Raw genomic sequence first — 25,214 nt, forward strand, 5'->3', positions numbered from 1 at the left:
AATTTAAAACGGAACAGAACCGCGGGCCGAGGTTGAACAAATTAACCCTTTAATAGGGACCCAAACAAGTTTTGCATTGAATATTGACCAAGTAAGGCTTATATAACTTTATAGTGACATGCAAAATCCAGTTTCAAATAATATTAATTAAAAAATATCAATGGCATATCAAATTAAATAAAAACACAAATTTAAGGCCTTTTTTCGGCGGCGGGTTTGGGTTGGGGCGGGGTTTGGTGGTAGCGGGGGTGTATATTGTCGCGTCCCGGAAGAGTTAGTGATGCAAGGGGTTCTGGGTATTTGTCCGGTTGTGTTTATGTTGTGTTACGGTGCGGATGTTCTCCCGAAATGTGTTTGTCATTCTTGTTTGCTGTGAGTTCACAGTGTGGCGCATATTTGTAACAGTGTTAACCTTGTTTATACGGCCACCCTCAGTGTGACCTGTATGGCTGTTGACCAAGTATGCTTTATATTCACTTGTGTGTGTGAAAAGCCATAGATATGTGATTGGGCCGGCACGCAGAGGCAGAGCCTTTAAGGTTTGTTGCCGCTCTGTACTTCTCGGGGTTTTAAAAAGTCATAAACTTTACTTTTTGAAACAGACACCGATCATTTCCGATATTACATTTTAAAGCATTTATCAGCAGCCCGATATTATCGGACATCTCTAGTTTTTATCTATGGTGTCATTCAAGTCCTCAACTGACTCAGTATGTTGAATATTTTCCTCCAGATTCGGTCTAATGTACATAAAGTACTTATCGACACTTTCAACTACTTTGTTCATATTTGTTATTTTTTTTTACATTCCCATCTATCAGAATAGTTTTATTGTTATTGTTTGAGAACGGGTTCAGAAACTACGAATTTTACTTGGTGCAATCGTGCAACATAAACACATTTTAGAATAGTACCCTTTAGCACAGGGGTGTCGAACTCAAATACAGAGTGGGCCAAAGTTTTAAAACCGAACAAAGCCATGGGCCAAGGTTGAACAAATTAACCTTGTAATAGGGACCCAAACAAGTTTTGCATTGAATATTGAACATAACTTTATAGTGACATGCAAAATCAAGTTTCAAATAATGATAATTAAAAAATATCAATGGCATATCAAATAAAAATAAAATAAAAAATAAAAATTGAATGCCTCTTTTCGGCGGCGGGGTTTGGTGGTAATGGGGGTGTATATTGTAGCGTCCCGGAAGAGTTAGTGCCGCAAGTGGTTCTGGGTATTTGTTCTGTTGTGTTACGGTGGGGATGTTCTCCCAAATTGTTTGTCATTCTTGTTTGGTGTGGGTTCACAGTGTGGCGCATATTTGTAACAGTGTTAAAGTTGTTTATACGGCCACCCTCAGTGTGACCTGTATGGCTGTTGACCAAGTATGCGTTGCATCCACTTGTTTGTGTGTATAAGTTGCATATATTATGTGACTGGGCCAGCACGCTGTTTGTATGGAGGAAAAGCGGACGTGGCGACAGATTGTAGAGAACGCCAAAGGCAGTGTTTTTAGGGCCCATCCCAAACATTGTTGTCCGGGGGGAAATTCGGGTGGGGCACTGAACTTCGGGAGTCTCCCAGGAAATCGGGAGGGTTGACGAGTATGAGTATTAGCGGTGAATGTGGCGTTAAAGCGGCGGGCCAGCTCTAATGTTAATTTGATATAGCCTCAAGGGCCAAATGAAAGTACACGGCGGGCCAGATTTGGCCCGCGGGCCAGAGTTTGAAACCCATGCTTTAGCACCTTCTTTAGTAGGATGCCTCATGTTGCTCAGGTCTAATAAATCGACTGTAATATGTTTTGTTTGTTGTTTTTTTGTCCTGTCCAGCTTCTCATGCAAATCATATAGTTGATGTAGAGGCCCTTATGGGCGGTACAAATTTACTTTACAAAAATAGAAGTGTGGGACACTTCTCTTGTTGCCTTATTTGTATTTGACTTTATTAAATGTGTTTATATTATCATTTGGTGCAGCCGGGCCGGAGCAGGAGGGGATAGAAAGATGGAAAAAAGGAAGACACAGAGGGAACAAGACAGAGAGACAAAACAAACAACAACAAAAGAGCAACATCAGCAAATACGATACATATAAATATAGTAAAAGTAAAAGCAAAGAAGCAGTTAGTGAAATAAATAACACAGAAATGACTATGAACATTATTACACAACAAATGGAGTAATACAAATACCAATAGAAATAGCACTATTGATAATGAATGATACCAATACTTTACCTCTATTATCAACAACAATAGATAACCAAATCCTTAACACGACACCTCCGCTCCGGACAGGCTAACCTCTTCAAACCTCAGAGGACAAAGCTACAAACTATAGGAGACCGGGCTTTTGGCTCCGCCACTCCCACTCTGTTGAACACCCTCCCTGACCACCTGAGGGCACCACAGACTGTGGATGCTTTTAAAAAAGGCTTAAAAACCCTTCCTTTTGAAAAAGCCTTTTTATAGATATATGCATACTAGTTCTAGCTATTAGTCTGTTCTAGTTTTATTATCTTTTTTTTTTAATACACTGTAGCAAAGGTATAAGCAAAGCTCTCAATTTAGCCGGGCGATCTACGTTCCCATTCTCACCTATGGTCATGAGCTTTGGGTTATGACGGAAAGGACAAAAGTCACGGGTAAAAGCGGACGAAATGAGTTTCCTTCACCGGGTGGCAGGGCTATCCCTTAGAGATGGGGTGAGAAGCTCTGCCATCCGGGGAGAGCTCAAAGTAAAGCCTCCCTGGGGAGGTGTTTAGGGCACGTCCAACCGGTAGGAGGCCACAGGAAGACCCAGGACAGGTTTGATTGATTGATTGAAACTTTTATTAGTAGATTGCACAGTTCAGTACATATTCCGTACAATTGACCACTAAATAATAACACCCAAATAAGTTTTTCAACTTCTTTAAGTCGGGGTCCACGTTAATCAATTCATGGTTGGGAAGACTATGTCTCCCGGCTGGCCTGGGAGCGGGAATTGATTGATTGATTGATACTTTTATTAGTAGATTGCACAGTTCAGTACATATTCCGTACAATTGACCACTAAATGGTAACACCCAAATAAGTTTTTCAACTTCTTTAAGTCGGGGTCCACGTAAATTAATTCATGGTTGGGAAGACTATGTCTCCCGGCTGGCCTGGGAGCGGGAATTGATTGATTGATTGATACTTTTATTAGTATATTGCAGTTCAGTACACATTCCGTACAATTGACCACTAAATAGTAACACCCGAATAAGTTTTTCAACTTCTTTAAGTCGGGGTCCACGTTAATCAATTCATGGTTGGGAAGACTATGTCTCCCGGCTGGCCTGGGAGCGGGAATTGATTGATTGATACTTTTATTAGTAGATTGCACAGTTCAGTACATATTCCTTACAATTGACCACTAAATAGTAACACCCGAATAAGTTTTTCAACTTCTTTAAGTCGGGGTCCACGTTAATCAATTCATGGGAAGAGCTGGACGAAGTGGCTGGGGAGAGGGAAGTCTGGGCTTCCCTGCTTAGGCTGCTGCCCCCGCAACCCGACCTCGGATAAGCAGAAAATGATGGATGGATGGACATTGTAGCACTTTGAGGTTGTTTGCTCAATGTAAAGTGCTTTTTACAAATAAAATTAATATCATTATTAATATTGTCATCCATGGTTGATTATTTTTATTTTGCTTCTTACTAAGATGCAAGCTCCAGCAACGCCCGTGACCCGAAAAGGGACAAGCGGTAGGAAATGGATGGATGTATAGGTTGTTTCTATGGACATTGTTTGTCATAAAGTATCTCGAAGGTAATATAATTAATTAAGCTTCTAGAATGGGACTTGCAGCGAGTTGGAAGACATACCTGGATTGTGAAGGCGGTTTGGTTGACGGAGAAGCCTTTGCCGGACGGGATCTTGTCAACAATGACCTCAACTTCGGCGTCCTCGTCCGGATTCTCAATGCGGAGAACAGCAGACTTCGAGGTGCCGACCTTCACTGTCCCGAACGATACAAACGGAGCCTTTGAAAACAGCACCAGACTCAAAACCGGGATCTCATTTTCCTTCTCGGCGCTGCTTCTCCGTCTTGGACTAAAGTCCATAAAAGTCCCCGGTGGTAACGTTCCAACTCCGGGCATTTTAAGTATCACAAATCAGTAGGTTAACGACCTACATTCCTAATAGAAACTACTAATATGTGTAAAGTAAGCACAAGGATGGTATCCTTAACGCTCATAGCACGTAATTTCCGAATAATATCACACGCTTCTTCCCACAAGCGTTGTGGAAAGTTTAAATATTTACCCATTTGTGCAAATAGCCAATCAGACGCGAGCATTGGTGGCCTGTTGTCCAATAGTAGACGACTTCTGGTTTGATCCTCCATAGCGGCCGGCATTTCACCAATCAGAGAGCTAGTTGGGTTTTTTTGAAAAGTCTAAAAGCCACGCCCCCCAACAACAAACCGTTTTTTGTTTTTTTTCCAGTTTTACACGAGGTCCACTTTATTTCCTTTCCTTTTTTTTTTTCTTTTTTTATTTATTTATTTATAAATTTCAACATTTACAAACAGTTGAGAACCCATCCATCCATCCATTTTTCTACCGCTTATTCCCTTTTTGGGGTCGCGGAGGGCGCTGGCGCCTATCTCAGCTACAATCGGGCGGAAGGCGGCGTACACCCTGGACAAGTCGCCAGGATTTGAACCCAGGACTGCAGGACCTTCGTATTGTGAGGCAGACGCACTAACCCCTCTGCCACCGTGAAGCCCCAGTTGAGAACCATCCATCCATCCATCCATTTTCTACCGCTTATTCCCTTTTGGGGTCGCGGGGGGGGGGGGGGGCTGGCGCCTATCTCAGCTACAATCGGGCGGAAGGCGGTGTACACCCTGGACAAGTCGCCCTCATCGCAGGGCCAACACAGATAGACAGACAACATTCACACCCACATTCACACACTAGGGACCATTTAGTGTTGCCAATCAACCTATCCCCAGGTGCATGTCTTTGGAGGTGGGAGGAAGCCGGAGAACCCGGAGGGAACCCACGCATTCACGGGGAGAACATGCAAACTCCACACAGAAAGATCCCGAACCTGGATTTGAACCCAGGACTGCAGGACCTTCGTATCGTGAGGCGGACGCACTAACCCCTCTGCCACCGTGAAGCCCCAGTTGCGAACCATCCATCCATCCATCCATTTTCTACCGCTTATTCCCTTTTGGGGTCGCGGGGGGGGCTGGCGCCTATCTCAGCTACAATCGGGCGGAAGGCGGTGTACACCCTGGACAAGTCGCCCCCTCATCGCAGGGCCAACACAGATAGACAGACAACATTCACACTCACATTCACACACTAGGGACCATTTAGTGTTGCCAAACAACCTATCCCCAGGTGCATGTCTTTGGAAGTGGGAGGAAGCCGGAGTACCCGGAGGGAACCCACGCATTCACGGGGAGAACATGCAAACTCCACACAGAAATATCCCGAGCCTGGATTTGAACCCAGGACTGCAGGACCTTCGTATTGTGAGGCGGACGCACTAACCCCTCTGCCACCGTGAAGCCCCAGTTGAGAACCATCCATCCATCCATCCATTTTCTACCGCTTATTCCCTTTTGGGGTCGCGGGGGGCGCTGGCGCCTATCTCAGCTACAATCGGGCGGAAGGCGGTGTACACCCTGGACAAGTCGCCACCTCATCGCAGGGCCAACACAGATAGACAGACAACATTCACACTCACATTCACACACTAGGGACCATTTAGTGTTGCCAATCAACCTATCCCCTGGTGCATGTCTTTGGAAGTGGGAGGAAGCCGGAGTACCCGGAGGGAACCCACGCATTCACGGGGAGAACATGCAAACTCCACACAGAAAGATCCCGAGCCTGGATTTGAACCCAGGACTGCAGGACCTTAATATTGTGAGGCGGACGCACTAACCCCTCTGCCACCGTGAAGCCCCAGTTGAGAACCAATAATCAAAATAAGTCCAACAACAGTATAAAACAGGGGCAGGGAACCTATGGCTCTAGAGCCAGATGTGGCTCTTTTGATGACTGCATCTGGCTCTTGGATAAATCTGAGCTGACATTGCTTAACACGATAAGAAATGAATAATTCCACTTGTAATCATAATGTTAAAAATAACATTCAAAATACAAAACATGCTCATGCATTTTTATGTTCAAGAAGTTGCGTTAATGGTAAGAAGTAATTTATTTATTATTGGTTAATGTTGGGCTTGCCCTCCTGGGGGTTCTTCAGACCACCAAGCACCGACATGAGAGCCTGTTTTAGGGTTAAAATATATCTATATATTTTTTCAATTAGTCTCTCAGTTGCTTTCCAGCAATTGTCTTTTTCTCTTTCGTCCTCATTCGCCCTCTGGCTCCAGCCCCAACCCTGTCCCTCCTCCTGGCTGCTGCTTATAAAAGAGCGATAGGTGATTAGATAACAAGGCTCAGGTGGGCCATCTACGCACCTGTCGCTGATTTCAAGGCCGGTCCTGGCAACATCCTGCTTTGCTGCAGGCCCGCAGGCCACGCCCCCTCCGCAGTTAGCTTCAGAATAACAATGTTATTACAAAGAATAAGAGACCTGTTATACTCTGGAAATGTTGTTCTTACTTAAAAATGCACGCGTTTAGTTGTGTTCAGTGTTAAAAAAAAATGTTATATGGCCCTTAGGGAAATACATTTTAAAATATTTGGCTTCTTGGCTCACTCAGCCAAAAAGGTTCATTACAAAACATTATAAAAACATAGTACAAAACAGCGCCAGGGGGTTGTAAGGGTAATAACGATGAATGATTTTAAGATATCACTTTGACTTAGTTGGTAAGTAAATACCTGTTAGGAAGGGACCAGGTTTTGACCCAACAGTTGTCATTTACAACATTATTAGGGGACGGCGTGGCGCGGTGGAAGAGTGGCCGTGCGCAGCCCGAGGGTCACTGGTTCAAATCCCACCTAGAACCAACCTCATCAGGTCCGTTGTGTCCTGAGCAAGACACTTCACCCTTGCTCCTGATGGGTGCTGGTTAGCGCCTTGCATGGCAGCTCCCTCCATCAGTGTGTGAATGTGTGTGTGAATGGGTAAATGTGGAAGTAGTGTCAAAGCGCTTTGAGTACCTTGAAGGTAGAAAAGCGCTATACAAGTACAACCCATTTATTTATTATTTATTTATTCCAGAGGGCAATTACATAGGAGACAGACACACAATCATTTCGGAATAAGCTGCGGATTTTTCTGTTATTTTTCTGATCAAAGCAAAGTTTCCCCACAGGAGTGTCAAGTGGATCATTCACAATTTTTACAGCAGAAAGAGGAGGTGTGTAAGCCCTGTACAACATAATAGAATAGAGTTTTATTGTCATTATTGCAATAACACCTGTTGGAATGGCATCAAATACGATGGCGAATTGTTTGGGAGTCACAGGTATCTTAAAATGGTTGAGAAATTCTTGGGAATTAAAAAGTTGACCTTCCTTATTGAAAAGCTGACTCACTCAAATAATGTTATTGTTGAACCAAATGTTGAGGAAAAGAAATTTCATTTTGTAACATATGTCTTTATTGTTCCAAATGAAATATTTGTTAGGTGAAAAATTGTGCTTGTACAAACCCTGTTTCCATATGAGTTGGGAAATTGTGTTAGATGTAAATATAAATGGAATACAATGATTTGCAAATCCTTTCAACCCATATTCAGTTGAATGCACTACAGAGACAAGATATTTGATGTTCAAACTCATAAACTTTATTTTTATTTTTGCAAATAATAATTAACTTAATTTCATGGCTGCAACACATGCCAAAGTAGTTGGGAAAGGGCATGTTCACCACTGTGTTACATCACCTTTTCTTTTAACAACACTCAATAAACTGAGAAAACTAATTGTTGAATCTTTGAAAGTGGAATTCTTTACCATTCTTGCTTGATGTACAGCTTAAGTTGTTCAACAGTCCGGGGTCTCCGCTGTCGTATTTTATGCTTCATAATGCGTCACACATTTTCGATGGCAGACAGGTCTGGACTGCAGGCGGGCCAGGAAAGTACCCGCACTCTTTTACTACGAAGCCACGCTGTTGTAACATGTGGCTTGGCATTGTTTTGCTGAAATAAGCAGGGGCGTCCATGATATCATTGCTTGGATGACAACATATGTTGCTCCAAAACCTGTATGGACCATTCAGCATTAATGGTGCCTTCACAGATGTGTAAGTTACCCATGCCTTGGGCACTAATGCACCCCAATACCATCACAGATGCTGGCCTTTGAACTTTGCGCCTAAAACAATCCAGATGGTTACTTTCCTCTTTGTTCCGGAGGACACCACATCCACAGTTTCCAAATATAATTTGAAATCTGGACGCGTCAGACCACAGAACACTTTTCCACTTTGCATCAGTCCGTTTTCCACTTTGCATCAGTCCGTTCCTGGTTGTTGTTGATAAATGGCTTTCGCTTAGCATTGTAGAGTTTTAACTTGCACTTACAGATGTAGCGACCAATTGTAGTTACTGACATTGGTTTTATGAAGTGTTCCTGAGCCCGTGTGGTGATATCCTTTACACACTGATGTCGGTTTTTGATACAGTACCGCCTGAGAGATCAAAGATCCGTAATATCATCGCTTACGTGCAGTTATTTCTCCAGATTCTCTAAACCTTTTGATGATTTTACAGACCGTAGATGGTAAAATCCCTACATTCCTTGCAATAGCTCGTTGAGAAATGTTGTTCTAAAACTGTTCGACAATTTGTTTGCAAAGTGGTGACCCTCACCCCATCCTTGTTTGTGAATTACTTAGCATTTCACGGAAGCTGTTTTTATACCCAATCATGGAACTCCTTTCCCAATTAGCCTGCACACCTGTGGGATGTTCCAAATAAGTGTTTGATGAGCATTCCTCAACTTTATCAGTATTTATTGCCACATTTCCCAACTTCTTTGTCACGTGTTGCTGGCTTCAAATTCTAAAGGTAATGATTATTTGCAAAAAAAAAAAAAATGTTTATCAGTTTGAACATCAAATATGTTGTCTTTGTAGCATATTCAACTGAATATGGGTTGAAAAGGATTTGCAAATCATTGTTTTTTTGTTTATATTTACATCTAACACAATTTCCCAACTCATATGAAAACGGGTTTTGTATATAAGAGACCATGCTAGAAGGGCTTGTTTGTGAAAGTTTGAGAACACAACAGGAATCCTATCAATGTTATAATTACACAATAGCAAAAATTTTAGGCCTCCAAGGTTAGAAAATAAATGATGAGAAATAAAGATCCAAATTGAGGTAGGGTCGTTCAAGTAGTGTCTTATACAATTAATTTTAAAGGTGTTTTTTTTGTGTAGTGAAATCAAGAAAGTTTAGACCACACTGATTGTAATGGTTCATTATAACACATTTCTTAATATAATGATTTTTTTTTTCCAAATAAAATCAACCTGCTTCCCGAGCACTAATCAGAGGCAGTATTTAAGCTTGTCTTTGCCAGTCAGTCGCCCTGGCGTCAATGTGATCTTTTCTTGCTCTGTACTGACTTGTTTCATGCCTTGCCATAGTTTCGTGCTTCATGCCATGCCAAGTAAGTTTTGCTTGATTTATGTTCATAAAAATCAACCAGTATTTTATCAATAATTTTACATATTTGTTGGTTAACATCCAAAGAAATAACTGCATACGTAAGCCTGGAGATACCTTCTGCTTTGAAAAGCAAGGTTCGGCCTTTTAAGGATAAATCTCTCTGTAGCCATTGGTTAAATCTTTTCTTAGTTTTTTCTACAATTGGTTTAAAGTTCAAGACTGATCTAGATCTCTGATTTTTAGTGATAAGTATTCCTAGGTGATTAATACTATCCTTTACTGGAATTCGACATATAGACCTTATTTCACATCTGAAACCGTCTCCCATTGACTCACCCGAAATAACATAGACCGCATCGACCGCTAGTGAATACTGGCGCTGACGAGACGCGGGGCCGCCATCTTGGAGTGGTGATCCGCTCCACTCAGTGCAATTCATTTCAATCAATCAATGTTTTTTTTATATAGCCCTAAATCACAAATGTCTCAAAGGACTGTACAAACCATTACGACTACGACATCCTCGGAAGAACCCACAAAAGGGCAAGGAAAACTCACACCCAGTGGGCAGGGAGAATTCACATCCAGTGGGACGCCAGTGACAATGCTGACTATGAGAAACCTTGGAGAGGACCTCAGAAGTGGGCAACCCCCTCTAGGTGACCGAAAGCAATGGATGTCGAGCGGGTCTAACATGATACTGTGAAAGTTCAATCCATAGTGGCTCCAACACAGCCGCGAGAGTTCAGTTCAAAGCGGATCCAAGACAGCAGCGAGAGTCCCGTCCACAGGAAACCATCTCAAGCGGAGGCGGATCAGCAGCGTAAAGATGTCCCCAACCGATACACAGGCGAGCGGTCCATTCTGGGTCCCGACGAGCGGTCCATCCTGGGTCTCGACTCTGGACAGCCAGTACTTCATCCATGGTCATCGGACCGGACCCCCTCCACAAGGGAGGGGGGGACATAGGAGAAAAAAGAAAAGAAGCGGCAGATCAACTGGTCTAAAAAGGAGGTATATTTAAAGGCTAGAGTATACAGATGAGTTTTAAGGTGAGACTTAAATGCTTCTACTGAGGTAGCATCTCGAAATGTTACCGGGAGGGCATTCCAGAGTACTGGAGCCCGAACGGAAAACCCTCTATAGCCCGCAGACTTTTTTTGGGCTTTAGGAATCACTAATAAGCCGGAGTCTTTTGAAAGCAGATTTCTTGCCGGGACATATGGTACAATACAATGGGCAAGATAGGATGGAGCTAGACCGTGTAGTATTTTATACGTAAGTAGTAAAACCTTAAAGTCACATCTTAAGTGCACAGGAAGCCAGTGCAGGTGAGCCAGTACAGGCGTAATATGATCAAACTTTCTTGTTCTTGTCAAAAGTCTAGCAGCCGCATTTTGTACCAACTGTAATCTTTTAATGCTAGACATGGGGAGACCCGAAAATAATACGTTACAGTAATCGAGACGAGACGTAAAAAACGCATGGATAATGATCTCGGCGTCTTTAGTGGACAAAATGGAGCACATTTTAGCGATATTACGGAGATGAAAGAAGGCCGTTTTAGTAGCGCTTTTAATGTGTGACACAAAGGAGAGAGTTGGGTGGAAGATAATACCCAGATTTTTTACCGAGTCACCTTGTTTTATTGTTTGGTTGTCAAATGTTAAAGTTGTATTATTAAATAGAGGTCGGTGTCTAGCAGGACCGATAATCGGCATTTCCGTTTTTTGGGCGTTAAGTCGCAAAAAATTAGCGGACATCCATTGTTTAATTTCATTAAGACACGCTTCCAACTGACTACAGTCCGGCGTGTTGGTCAGCTTGAGCAGTGAACTAATTCATCTTACCTCACTGAATAGCACTGATTTTAACGCGTTTTTTTTTGTCATACTTGGAGCTATGATAAAGGACACATGTTTTGGCGTGTTTTATTATTCATATTTTGCTTAACAGTTATATAATATTCTTATATCAATCAATCAATGTTTATTTATATAGCCCTAAATCACAAGTGTCTCAAAGGGCTGCACAAGCCACAACGACATCCTCGGTTCAGAGAAGGAAAAACTCACAACCCAGTGGGACGTCAATGTGAATGACTATGAGAAACCTTGGAGAGGACTGCAGATGTGGGTGACCCATCCCCCTCTCCCGTTCATCCAGTGGGTTTTAGCATAATATAGTGAAAGTCCAGTCCATAATAGTGAGAGTCCAGTCCATAGTGGGGCCAGATGTCCCCAACCGACGCACAGGCGAGCGGTCCACCCCTGGTCCCGACTCTGAACAGCCAGCACTTCATCCATGGCCATCGGACCTGTGACCCCCCCCTTCCAAAAGTAGGGGGGCAGAGGAGAAAATAAAATAAATCAACTGGTCTAAAAAGGGGGTCTATTTAAAGGCTATAGAGCAGGGGTCGGGAACCTTTCCCTAAGAGCCATATAATAATATTTTTTTTGACACTGAACACAACTAAACGCGTGCATTTTTAAGTAAGACCAACATTTCCAGAGTATAATAGGTCTCCTATTCTTTGTAATAACATTGTTATTCTGAAGCTAACTGTGGAGGGGGCGTGGCCTGTGGGCCTGCAGCAAAGCAGGATGTTGCCAGGACCGGCCTCGAAATCAGCGTAGATGGCCCACTCGGGCCTTGTAATATAATCACCTGTCGCTCTGTTCTAAGCAGCAGCCAGGAGGAGAGACGGGGTTGGGGCTGGAGCCAGAGCGCGAGTGAGGACGAAAGAGAAAAAGACAATTGCTGGAAAGCAACTGAGAGAAAAATGAAATAAAACGATATTATAACCCTAAAACAGGTGGTCTGAAGAACCCCCAGGAGGGCAAGCCCCACAATAACCAATAATAAATAAATTACTTCTTACCATTAATGCAACTTCTTGAACATAAAAAAGCATGAGAGTGTTTTATATTTTGAACGTTATTTTTAACACTGTGATTACAAGTGGAATTATTCATTACTTATCGTGTCACCTCAGATTTTTCCGAGAGCCAGATGCAGTCATCAAAAGAGCCACATCTGGCTCTAGAGCCATAGGTTCCCTACCCCTGCTATAGAGTATACAAATGAATTTTAAGATGGGACTTAAATGCTTCTACTGAGGTAGCATTTCTAACTGTTACTGGGAGGGCATTTCAGAGTACTGGAGCCCCAATAGAAAACGCTCTAAAGCCCGCAGACTTTTTTTTAGGCTCTGGGATTCACTTATAAGCCGGAGTTCTTTGAACACAGATTTCTTGCAGTGACATATGGTACTATACCATTGCTATTGGGGGCCAGACGTCCGAGATCAAAACTGGGAGTATAATCACAGAGAAGGTGGAAAAACGGTCAGCTAAATTTAAGTTGAAGAAACAATATCCATCCATCCATTTTCTACCGCTTAATCCCTTTTCTGGGGTCGCGGGGGGCGCTGGCGCCTATCTCAGCCTCAATCGGGCGGAAGGCGGGGTACACCCTGGACAAGTCGCCACCTCATCGCAAGGCCAACACAGATAGACAAACAACATTCACACTCACATTCACACACTAGGGCAGATTTAGTGTTGCCAATCAACCTATCCCCAGGTGCATGTCTTTGGAAGTGGGAGGAAGCCGGAGTACCTGGAGGAAACCCACGCATTCACGGGGAGAACATGCAAACTCCACACAGAAAGATCCCGAGCCTGGATTTGAACCCAGGACTGCAGGACCTTCGTATTGTGAGGCAGACGCACTAACCCCTCTGCCACCGTGAAGCCCAATAAGAAACAATATGTTTAGGTTATATATATACATGCATATATCCTACATAAGCAATGTATGAATACATTAGATATCTGATCATATTACGCCTGTACTGGCTCACCTGCACTGGCTTCCTGTGCACTTAAGATGTGACTTTAAGGTTTTACTACTTACGTATAAAATACTACACGGTCTAGCTCCAGCCTATCTTGCCGATTGTATTGTACCGTATGTCCCGGCAAGAAATCTGCGTTCAAAAGACTCCGGCTTATTAGTGATTCCTAGATCCCAAAAAAAGTCTGCGGGCTATAGAGCGTTTTCCGTTCGGGCTCCAGTACTCTGGAATGCCCTCCCGGTAACAGTTCGAGATGCTACCTCAGTAGAAGCATTTAAGTCTCATCTTAAAACTCATCTGTATACTCTAGCCTTTAAATAGACCTCCTTTTTAGACCAGTTGATCTGCCGCTTCTTTTCTTTCTCCTATGTCCCCCCCTCCCTTGTGGAGGGGGTCCGGTCCGATGACCATGGATGAAGTACTGACTGTCCAGAGTCGAGACCCAGGATGGACCGCTCGTCGGGACCCAGGATGGACCGCTCGCCTGTATCGGTTGGGGACATCTCTACGCTGCTGATCCGCTTGAGATGGTTTCCTGTGGATGGGACTCTCACTGCTGTCTTGGACCCACTATGGATTGAACTTTCACAGTATCATGTTAGACCCGCTCGACATCCATTGCTTTCGGTCCCCTAGAGAGGGGGGGTTGCCCACATCTGAGGTCCTCTCCAAGGTTTCTCATAGTCAGCATTGTCACTGGCGTCCCACTGAATGTGTATTCTCCCTGCCCACTGGGTGTGAGTTTTCCTTGCCCTTTTGTGGGTTCTTTCGAGGATGTTGTAGTCGTAATGATTTGTGCAGTGCTTTGAGACATTTGTGATTTGGGGCTATATAAATAAAAATTGATTGATTGATTGATTGATTATATTATCTTTTGTAGCGGAGATGTGGGAACACGCTGGTTATGTTTAACTTCCGGTTATTGTTTTCATTTTATTTTGAAAGGGAAGATATCTATTTCCTAACGTAATTCATAATTCAATTAAATGTGTCTGAGATACAGCACATTCATTTGAAATCCTCAAAAAAATAAAAAAGTGCATTCAATCAGGTAGCTTTATTCGTTGTTGGTTGTGTTTAACTTCCGGTTATTGTTTTCATTTTATTTTGAAAGGGAACATATCTATTTCCTAACGTAATTCATAAATCAATTAAATGTGTCCGATATACAGCAAATGAATTTGAAATCTTCAAAAAAAAAAAAGTGCATTCAATCAGGTAAGTTTATTCGTTGTTGTTGTTTTAAACAGTGGTCCTCAACCACCGGGCTCGATTGGGCCGCGGAAGAATTTTTTTATGAATGTTTTTTTTTTTTTAATTGTTATTAAATCAAAATAAAAAACACAAGATACACTTACAATTAGTGCACCAACCCCAAAAAACTCCCTTTTTCGTTACCAAAAAAACAAAACAAAAAACCCCTATTATTTTACTTCTTATGTCATTACTCAGGGAGTGAACACGTGACCTCGCCTCTGTCCAATCCCGTGGCAGAATCGAAGGGCTCGTAATTTTGAACAGATGGGGAAGTGACGACGCCAAAATATTACCATTTAATGCTTCGTGTAGGGAAATAAGTTCACAATGGTCGCGTTTTTATCATTTTCTGAATTGAATTGACACATTCTGGTGGTTTGGGATAAACATGAGTTCGCATATCATCACTCCCGGGCCTTACCGAGCTACGAAGTTGGTAAGTTAATGTTCGCCCAGCTAACCTTGACAATACTGCGCGTTTAACGACCAGTCTTTCGAGTTAAGGCTTTTTTCGACGAATCTGAAAGCAAAATGTTAATTCAAGCTTGGTTTTGCTACCTGTTACATTAAGTCGTGAACATAGGAATCCAGACGAACACTTAAGCTATTCACCCGTCCATTTTCTACCGCTTTCATTGATTGATTGATTGATACTTTTATTAGTAGATTGCACAGTACAGTACTTATTCTGTACAATTGACCACTAAATGGTAACACCCGAATAAGTTTTTCAACTTGTTTAAGTCGGGGTCCACGTTAATCAATTCATGGTACAAATATATACTATCAGCATAATACATCATCACACAAGTTCAATCAATCAATCAATGTTTATTTATATAGCCCCAAATCACAAATGTCTCAAAGGACTGCACAAATCATTACGACTACAACATCCTCGGAAGAACCCACAAAAGGGCAAGGAAAACTCACACCCAGTGGGCAGGGAGAATTCACATCCAGTGGGACGCCAGTGACAATGCTGACTATGAGAAACCTTGGAGAGGACCTCAGATGTGGGCAACCCCCCCTCTGATGATACTGTGAAAGTTCAATCCATAGTGGCTCCAACACAGCCGCGAGAGTTCAGTTCAAGCGGATCCAAGACAGCAGCGAGAGTCCCGTCCACAGGAAACCATCTCAAGCGGATCAGCAGCGTAGAGATGTCCCCAACCGATACAGGCGAGCGGTCCATCTTGGGTCCCGACGAGCGGTCCATCCTGGGTCTCGACTCTGGACAGCCAGTACTTCATCCATGGTCATCGGACCGGACCCCCTCCACAAGGGAGGGGGGGACATAGGAGAAAGAAAAGAAGCGGCAGATCAACTGGTCTAAAAAGGAGGTCTATTTAAAGGCTAGAGTATACAGATGAGTTTTAAGGTGAGACTTAAATGCTTCTACTGAGGTAGCATCTCAAACTGTTACCGGGAGGGCATTCCAGAGAACTGGAGCCCTAACGGAAAACGCTCTATAGCCCGCAGACTTTTTTTGGGCTCTAGGAATCACTAATAAGCCGGAGTCTTTTGAACGCAGATTTCTTGCCGGGACATACGGTACAATACAATCGGCAAGATGGGCTGGAGCTAGACCGTGTAGTATTTTATACGTAAGTAGTAAAACCTTAAAGTCACATCTTAAGTGCACAGGAAGCCAGTGCAGGTGAGCCAGTACAGGCGTAATATGATCAAACTTTCTTGTTCTTGTAAAAAGTCTAGCAGCCGCATTTTGTACCAACTGTAATCTTTTAATGCTAGACATGGGGAGACCCGAAAATAATACGTTACAGTAATCGAGACGAGACGTAACAAACGCATGGATAATGATCTCGGCGTCTTTAGTGGACAAAATGGAGCGAATTTTAGCGATATTACGGAGATGAAAGAAGGCAGTTAATCATCATAGTATGTACATTGAATGATTTACATTATTTACAATCCGGGGGGTGGGATGAGGAGTTTTGGTTGATATCAGAACTTCAGTCATCAACAATTGCATCAACAGAGAAATGTGGACATTGAAACAGTGTAGGTCTTATTTAGTAGGATATGTACAGCCAGCAGAGAACATAGTGAGTTCAGATAGCATAAGAACAAGTATATACATTAGAAGTACATTTGAGTTGTTTATAATCCGGGGAGATGGCATGTGAATGGAGGAGGGTATTAGTAAAGTGTTGAAGTTGCCTGGAGGTGTTGTTTTAGAGCGGTTTTGAAGGAATATAGAGATGCACTTACTTTTATACCTGTTGGGAGTGCATTCCACATTGATGTGGCATAGAAAGAGAATGAGTTAAGACCTTTGTTAGATCGAAATCTGGGTTTAACGTGGTTTGTGGAGCTCCCCCTGGTGTTGTGGTTATGGCGGTCATTTACGTTAAGGAAGTAATTTGACATGTACTTCGGTATCAAGGAGGTGTAGCGGATTTTATAGACCAGGCTCAGTGCAAGTTATTTTACTCTGTCCTCCACCCTGAGCCAGCCCACTTTGGAGAAGTGGGTTGGATTGAGGTGTGATCTGGGGTGGAGGTCTAAAAGTAACCGGATTAGCTTATTCTGGGATGTTTGGAGTCTAGATTTGAGGGTTTTGGAGGTGCTGGGGTACCAGGAGGTGCAAGCGTAATCGAAGAAGGGTTGAATGAGAGTTCCCGCTAGAATCCTCAAGGTGCTTTTGTTGACCAGAGAGGAGATTCTGTAGAGGAATCTCGTTCTTTGGTTGACCTTTTTGATCACCTTGGTTGCCATTTTATCACAGGAAAGATTAGCCTCTAGAATGGAACCTAGGTAGGTGATCTCATCCTTCCTGGTGATAACAATGTCACCCACTTTTATAATTAAGTCACTGACCTTCTTAAGTTTGATATGGGACCCAAATAGGATGGATTCCGTTTGACCTAAGTGTATGGATAGCTTGTTGTCATCGAGCCAGGTGCAAATATTAAGGAGTTCAGCACTGAGGATTTGTTCCACCTGTGACTTGTCCTTGCCGGATACCAGCAGGGCCGAGTCATCCGCATACAGGAACAATTCACAGTGGCATGCTGATGGCATGTCATTTACGTATATTAGGAACAGTAAAGGTCCTAGTATACTGCCTTGGGGGACTCCACAGCTTACTGAGAGGGGAGGGGACATGGTGCCGTTCACCTCTACCACCTGTTTCCTACTATTTAGTCTGCAAATAAAACTTGTTGGCCTTTCATTCATTGAGTCCTATTTATTTGCAATATGCCCGCAATGCCACTTAAAAGTATTGAAATTACTAATTGTACGTCGTACTATTTCCTTTTGCACAATTATAGTATCGTATTATAGTAGTGACCTTAAGAAAGTCAGTGACTTCACTATAAAAGTGGGTGACATTGTTATCACCAGGAAAGATGAGCCCACCTACCTAGGTTCCATTCTAGAGGCCAATCTTTCCTGTGATAAAATGGCAACCAAGGTCATCACAAAGGTCAACCAAAGAACGAGATTCCTGTACAGAATCTCCTCTCTGGTCAACAAAAGCACCTTGATGATTCTAGCGGGAACTCTCACTCAACCCTTTCATCGATTACGCATGCACCTCCTGGTACGCCAGCACCTCCAAAACACTCAAATCTAGATCACACCTCACTCCAACCCACTTCTCTAAAGTGGGCTGGCTCAGGGTGGAGGACAGAGTAAAACAACTTGCACTGAGCCTGGTCTATAAAATCCGCTACACCTCCCTGATACCGAAGTACATGTCAAACTACTTCCTTAAATGACCGCCATAACCACAACACCAGGGGGAGCTTCACAAACTATGTTAAACCCATATTCCGATCTAACAAAGGTCCTAACTCATTCTCTTTCTATGCCACATCAATGTGGAATGCACTCCCAACAGGTGTAAAAGTAAGTGCATCTCTATCCTCCTTCAAAACCTCTCTAAAATAACAACTTCAACCCTTTACTAATACCCTCCTCCATTCACATTCCATCTCCCCGGATTGTAAACAACCTAATGTAAATAATCAAATGTATTTCTAATGTATGTACTTGTTCTTATGCTATCTGAACTCACTATGTTCTCTGCTGGCTGTACATATCCTATTAAGTAAGACCTACACTGTTTCATTGTCCATTTCTCTGTTGATGACTGAAGTACTGATATCAACCAAAGATCCTCATCCCACCCCCCAGATTGTAAATAATGTAAATAATTCAATGTACATACTATGATGATTAACTTATGTAATGACTGTATTATGCTGATAGTATATATTTGTACCATGAATTGATTAACATGGACCCCGACTTAAACAAGTTGGAAAGCTTATTCCGGTGTTCCCATTTAGTGGTAAATTGTACGGAATATGTACTGAACTGTGCAATCTACTAATAAAAGTTTCAATCAATCAATCAGTCAATCAACAAAAGTATCAATCAAAATGTATTTATACAGCCCTAAATCATGAATACCATGAATTGATTAACGTGGACCCCGATTTAAACAAGTTGAAAAACTTATTCGGGTGTTACCATTTAGTGGTCAATTGTACGGAATATGTACTGTACTGTGCATTCTACTAATCCAAGTTTCAATCAATCAAAGTGTCTCAAAGGGCTGCACAAGCCACAACGACATCCTCGACTCAGATCCCACACCAGGGCAAAGGAAAAACTCAACCCAATGGGATGACTGAGAAACCTTGGAGAGGACCGCAGATATAGGGAGACTCTATATCAGGGGTCGGGAACCTTTTTGGCTAAGAGAGCCATGAAAGCCAAATATTTTAAAATTTATTTCTGCGAGAGCCATGTCATATTTTTTTTTACACTAAATACAATTAAATGCGTGCATTTTTAAGTAAGACCGACATTTTTAGAGTATAATAAGTCTAATTCTTTTTACTAACATTCTAAAGCTAACCAATAATAAATAAAATACATCTTACCATTAATGCGACTTCTTGAACTGGTTCGGTAGAAAACGGACAAATGGATTAAAATGCATGAGAATGTTTTATATTTTGAACGTTATTTTTAACACTGAGATTACCAGCGGAATTAATAATTACTTATCCTGTTAAGTAATTTCAGCTAAGATTTATCTGAGAGCCTGATGCGGTCATCAAAAGAGCCACAACTGGCTCTAGAGCCATAGGTTTCCTACCCCTGCTCTATATAAATGACATTTACAAAGTTAAAAACGTTTAACCCTTGTGTAATGTTGATATTGTTGTTACTCAGCCAGCGTTTGTGGGTCTGATTGACTGGTTGCATTTTGTGGCTTTTAATGCCTCACAATCAAACACTTTTATGTTAAAATACTGAACAGATGTTTGCCTTATCCTAGGGCTGGGCGATATATCGATACACTCGATATATCACGGGTTTGTCTCTGTGCAATATAGAAAATCGCTATATCGTGATATTGGAGTATATGTTCTCACGCAGTTGCTTTTAGCTGCAGGCATTACACTGCAGGCTTTTCCCACTTTTTGTTGTTGTTCCTTCTCACAGATAGCAAGCGCACTTTCTTACATAAGTCACATATGCATACGCCCTCGCGGAGCAGAGAGGTAGCAGCATGGGTAACGTTAGCTGTGGTGCGAGTGGTAATATGAGAGAAAGAAGATGCGAATCTGGTAGCAAATGAAGGAAGAATTAATTCCCAAGAAATACAGCGGTGGCGGTGGTTTGGCTTCAAGTGGGAATATGTCGAACATACAACCGTAATGTGGCAAAAGCGTTGCTACAAAAAGTAGCAATACTGCTAATATGTAGCATCATTTGAAACGTCACCTGCTAGAGAATGAAGAGTGCATTCTCCGCATGTCAACATCTCCATTCGGTGCCACACCAACAAAATGCCAAGGCAACCATTTCCACATTAACACCGTATGAAAAAAATAGTCAACAACAGGAGATAACGTCCGCAGTAACCTAGCACATAGAAATTTGATTTTCTTTTACGCAGCTCATTTTTATTTGACAGTTATTGTGTGAATGTGAGTGTGAATGTTGTCTGTCTACCTGTGTTGGCCCTGCGATGAGGTGGCGACTTGTCCAGAGTGTACCCCGCCTTCCGCCCGACTAGCTGAGATAGGCGCCAGCGACCCCAAAAGGGAATAAGCGGTAGAAAATGGATGGATGGATGAAATATCTTGTGTGACATCATGCACAAAAGTGCACTTTTTCGTTTTAAACTATTGTAGTGGCGTTCTGTACAAAAATGCACTTTGATTTAGTGTTGTTTTGATATGTCATCTTAGTGACATCATGCACAAAAGTGCACTCATAGCTTGTTTTAAAATGTCTCTGACAATTTTGCACTTTCTGTTTTGAAATGACATGAATGTTTGTGATTTCCCTCTCTGCATGAAGGTTTAAAAGTAGCATATATTGATGCAGTATGAAGAAGAATGTTTTAAGGTAGACACATAGAATCATCATACTGCTGTGATTATATGCATCAAGTGTTCATTCAAGGCTAAGGCAAAATATCCAGATATTATCATGTATCGTGATATGGCCTAAAAATATCAAGATATTAAAAAAAGCCCATATCGCCCAGGCCTATTTCTGTGTACTGTATACACATGAATAATGTCATTTTTTAACAATCATATAAGCCCTACTATGGATTTAATATTTAGCCACATTACACCGGACGGCGTGGCGCAGTGGAAGAGTGGCCGTGCGCAACCCGAGGGTCACTGGTTCAAATCCCACCTAGAACCAACCTCGTCACTTCCGTTGTGTCCTGAGCAAGACACTTCACCCTTGCTCCTGATGGGTGCTGGTTGGCGCCTTGCATGGCAGCTCCCTCCATCAGTGTATGAATGTGTGTGTGAATGGGTAAATGTGGAAGTAGTGTCAAAGCGCTTTGAGTACCTTGAAGGTAGAAAAGCGCTATACAAGTACAACCCATTTATCATTTAACTTGGGCATAGTTTTCTCATTAAAGTGTCCTTGTCTTAGTGGAATGAGGTGACCCGTCTGTTCCGGGCCGGTATGCCCGTCAAGAAGCACCGGCAGAGCTTAAGGAATCACTCCTCGTGCTTCACGGCCTCCTCGGCTGTGGAATGGCTGCATCAGTTGCTGTGTAGCAACAGCAACTTCGGCCCTGACGTCACCAGGCAACAGACAGTCCAGCTGCTCAAGAAGTTTCTGAAGAACCATGTAATCGAAGATGTGAAGGGCCGCTTTGGAACGGAGGATCTGGAGGACAACAACGCGCTTTACAGGTATTTTTTTTTTAAGCAGGCACCAACCCCAATTTTCAAATGTCTCACATAGTATACAGTATTTGAGCTTGCCTTGTCCTTTTTCAAAGATTTCCATACACCTCTCCGCTGAAGCCTATCCCTTGTCCAGCTGCGCCCTCAGCGTCCAAACCTGTGAAGAAAAGACCTTCGCTCCGAGACAAAGACGGTTTCTTCAGGTTTAAAAGTGTTAAGAAAAATGAGGATACAGAGGTGAGCTAAACTGGAAACAAAGTATTTCCCTAAGCTTTAACCAGCTGCCTGCTGCTGCAGAAAAAGTGACCGGCAGGCAGAAACCATTGTAATCGTAATCGTTTTCGGAAATCCAAACAAAGCATTCTAAATTTGGATCAGTAACCTAAAAAAATAAACAGAAAAAAATGTTTTTATCCATGACTTAAAAGCGAGCTGCACTTTTTTGGAATTTTGCCTGCCATTCATAATCCCCATGTACGACAATTCTATTTTTATGTATTCTTACTCGTATTCTACAGCAAGTATTATTTTCCTATGAAATGTGCAATGTGTTTTTTTTTCTTTTATTCTCTGTGTGAGCTTTGCATAATTTGTACTACGTAATCTAGGCTAGTGGTTCTCAACCTTTTTTCAGTGATGTACCCCCTGTGAACATGTTTTTGATTCAAGTACCCCCTAATCCAGGGGTAGGGAACCTATGGCTCTAGAGCCAGATGTGGCTCTTTCGATGACTGGATCTGGCTCTCGGATAAATCTGAGGTGACACTGCTTAACACAATAAGTAATGAATAATTCCACTTGTAATCAAAGTGTTAAAAATAACGATCAAAATAGAAAACATGCTCATGCATTTGAATCCATCCGTCCTTTTTTCTATCGCACTTGTTCAAGAAGTTGCACTAAGGGTAAGAAGTGATTTATTTATTGTGGGTTAGTTTAGGGCTGTGCTCTCCTGGGGGTTCTTCAGACCACCAAGCACCGACATGAGAGCCTGTTTCAGGGTTACAATATTTTTTTATTTTTCAATAAGTTTCTCAGTTGGTTTCCAGCAATTGTCTTTTTCTTTCGTTCTCGCTCGCGCTCCGGCTCCAGCTCTAACCCTGTCTCTACTCCTGGCTGCTGCTTATAAACAGAGCGGCAGGGGATGAGATAACAAGGCCCAAGTTGGCCATATACGCACTTTTCGCTGATTTCGAGGCTGGTCCTGGCAACACCCTGCTTCGCTGCAGGCCCGCAGGCCACGCCCCCTCACAGTTAGCTTCAGAATAACAATGTTATTACAAAGAATAAGAGACCTGTTATACTCTATGTTGGTCTTACTTAAAAATGCACACGTTTAGTTGTGTTCAGTGCTAAAAAATATTTTATGGCTCTTACGGAAATACATTTTAAAATATTTGGATTCTTGGCTCCCGCAGCCAAAAAGGTTCCCGACCCCTGCCCTAATCAGAGCAAAGAATTTTTGGTTGAAAAAAAGAGATAAAGAAGTAAAATACAGCACTATGTCATCAGTTTCTGATGTATTAAATTATATAACAGTGCAAAATATTGCTAATTTTTAGTGTTTTTTCTTGAACTATTTGGAAAAAAAGATATAAAAAATAACTAAAAACTTGTTGAAAAAATAAACAAGTAATTCAATTATAAATAGATTTTTACACATAGAAGTGATAGAGGTCCATCTGGATTCATGAACTTAGTTCTAAACATTTCTTCACAAAAAATACATCTTTAACATCAATATTTAAGGAACATGTCCACAAAAACTCTAGCTGTCAACACTAAATATTGCATTGTTGCATTTATTTTCACAGTTTATGAACTTAAATTCATATTTTGTTAAAGTATTATTCAATAAATATGTCTATAAAGGATTTTTGAATTGTTGCTATTTTCAGAATATTTAAAAAAAATCTCAAGTACCCCTTGGCATACCTTCAAGTACCCCCAAGGGTACATGTACCCCCATTTGAGAACCACTGATCTAGGCGATTAATTAAGCCTACAAACATGTTCAAAGCTTTTTCTACAGATTTTGAATCATTAAGGCTGCAGAGTTTTTAAGCAATATTTCATTCAGTACATTTTTAATGTAAAACATGTTGACTTCCAGGTAACTGTCAATCCTGATCGTCACTCAGAGGAAGGAAAAAAAGAGCAGCGGGTACACAGACGAGAGCTAACCGGCGAAGATGAACGTAATATCTGGAGAGACACTACTCTGATCCAGTAATTACACATCAGAACACTCGCATCTCAAACACATTGAGTGTAATGAAGTCCCAAATAATATGTATTTTCTGTCTTTTAGCCTCCAAAAGATTCTTGGTGTGGCATCTCTGGAGGACGTTTTAGACCACCGTTGCATAAACCCTCAACACATCATCCATAACATGACTAAAGTCAATAAGCATGGGGTGGTAACTCTGGACGACAAAACTGGTAAGTTCTTAGTTTTCTTGTGTTTAATATTATTTTGACTTTTCTGACCAATTTGCTGGGTATTGTAGCTTGTTTAGTGTCACACATCATACATTATTTTCCGTTAAAGAGAAATCATGCCTCTTCAATGCAGACACTACTTGCTTGCCTTGAAGATATAAAGGCCTGAATGGCCCTAAACGTCTTAGATTTCAATGAAAAGAAGACATAAGTAATAGTGTTTGGACCTAGTGGTACCTGTGAGCTCCCCCCTGTTGACTTTGGCCCCTTGACTTTGCATGTTAAGCCCTTGGTCACCAACATGGGCTTTCGTATTTACAGTGACTTTAAATTGGACCGTCAGATTGGCACAGTGGTGAAAGCCAGCTTTTTTTTATTTACGTCAGCTGGCTAAGGTTAAAAACCTTCTTTCTAGGCAACAATTTGAGACGGTAATCCATGCCTTTATCACATCTCTGCTGGATTACTGTAACTTTGTATTTTGGAATTAATCAATCATCCTTCGCACGTCTGCATTAGATCCAAAATGCAGCTGCCCGACTTTAAACCAACACAAGAAAAAGAGAGCACATTATCATATTTTTCGGAGTATAAGCCGCACCTGCCGAAAATGCATAATAAAGAAGGAAAAAAAAACATATATAAGTCGCACTGGAGTATAAGTCGCATTTTTGGAGGAAATTTATTTGATAAAACCCAACACCAAGAATAGACATTTCAAAGGCAATTTAAAATAAAGAATAGTGAACAACAGGCTGAATAAGTGTACGTTATATGAGGCATAAATAACCAACTGAGAAAGTGCCCGGTATGTTAACGTAACGTATTATGGTAAGAGTCATTCAAATAACTATA

The 25,214-nt window shown here is 41.9% G+C and overlaps 2 protein-coding genes across 6 annotated transcripts in view; one reads left to right on the forward strand and one right to left on the reverse strand.

The window, feature by feature from the left end:
* The window catches only part of aspm (assembly factor for spindle microtubules), a 78,861-nt gene extending 74,583 nt beyond the window's left edge, over positions 1 to 4,278 (reverse strand). For all 3 annotated transcript variants that reach the window (XM_061883811.1, XM_061883812.1, XM_061883810.1), the window contains exon 1: positions 3,853 to 4,278. In XM_061883811.1, coding sequence (XP_061739795.1) covers positions 3,853 to 4,128 — 276 coding nt within the window. In that variant the 5' untranslated portion in view covers positions 4,129 to 4,278. The remainder of the gene's footprint in view (positions 1 to 3,852) is intronic.
* A 10,631-nt stretch (positions 4,279 to 14,909) lies between these two features.
* Positions 14,910 to 25,214, forward strand: part of depdc1a (DEP domain containing 1a) — a 34,601-nt gene continuing 24,296 nt past the window's right edge. For 2 of the 3 annotated variants that reach the window (XM_061883814.1, XM_061883816.1), the window contains exons 1-5: positions 14,913 to 15,142; positions 21,658 to 21,923; positions 22,013 to 22,154; positions 24,031 to 24,146; positions 24,229 to 24,359. In XM_061883814.1, coding sequence (XP_061739798.1) covers positions 15,095 to 15,142; positions 21,658 to 21,923; positions 22,013 to 22,154; positions 24,031 to 24,146; positions 24,229 to 24,359 — 703 coding nt within the window. In that variant the 5' untranslated portion in view covers positions 14,913 to 15,094. Of the gene's footprint in view, positions 15,143 to 21,657; positions 21,924 to 22,012; positions 22,155 to 24,030; positions 24,147 to 24,228; positions 24,360 to 25,214 lie in introns of all 3 variants that reach the window. The other variant, XM_061883815.1, reaches the window with a different exon arrangement.

This window comes from Nerophis ophidion, linkage group LG22, assembly GCF_033978795.1.
Source record: "Nerophis ophidion isolate RoL-2023_Sa linkage group LG22, RoL_Noph_v1.0, whole genome shotgun sequence".
In the NCBI taxonomy this organism is placed as follows: domain Eukaryota; kingdom Metazoa; phylum Chordata; class Actinopteri; order Syngnathiformes; family Syngnathidae; genus Nerophis; species Nerophis ophidion.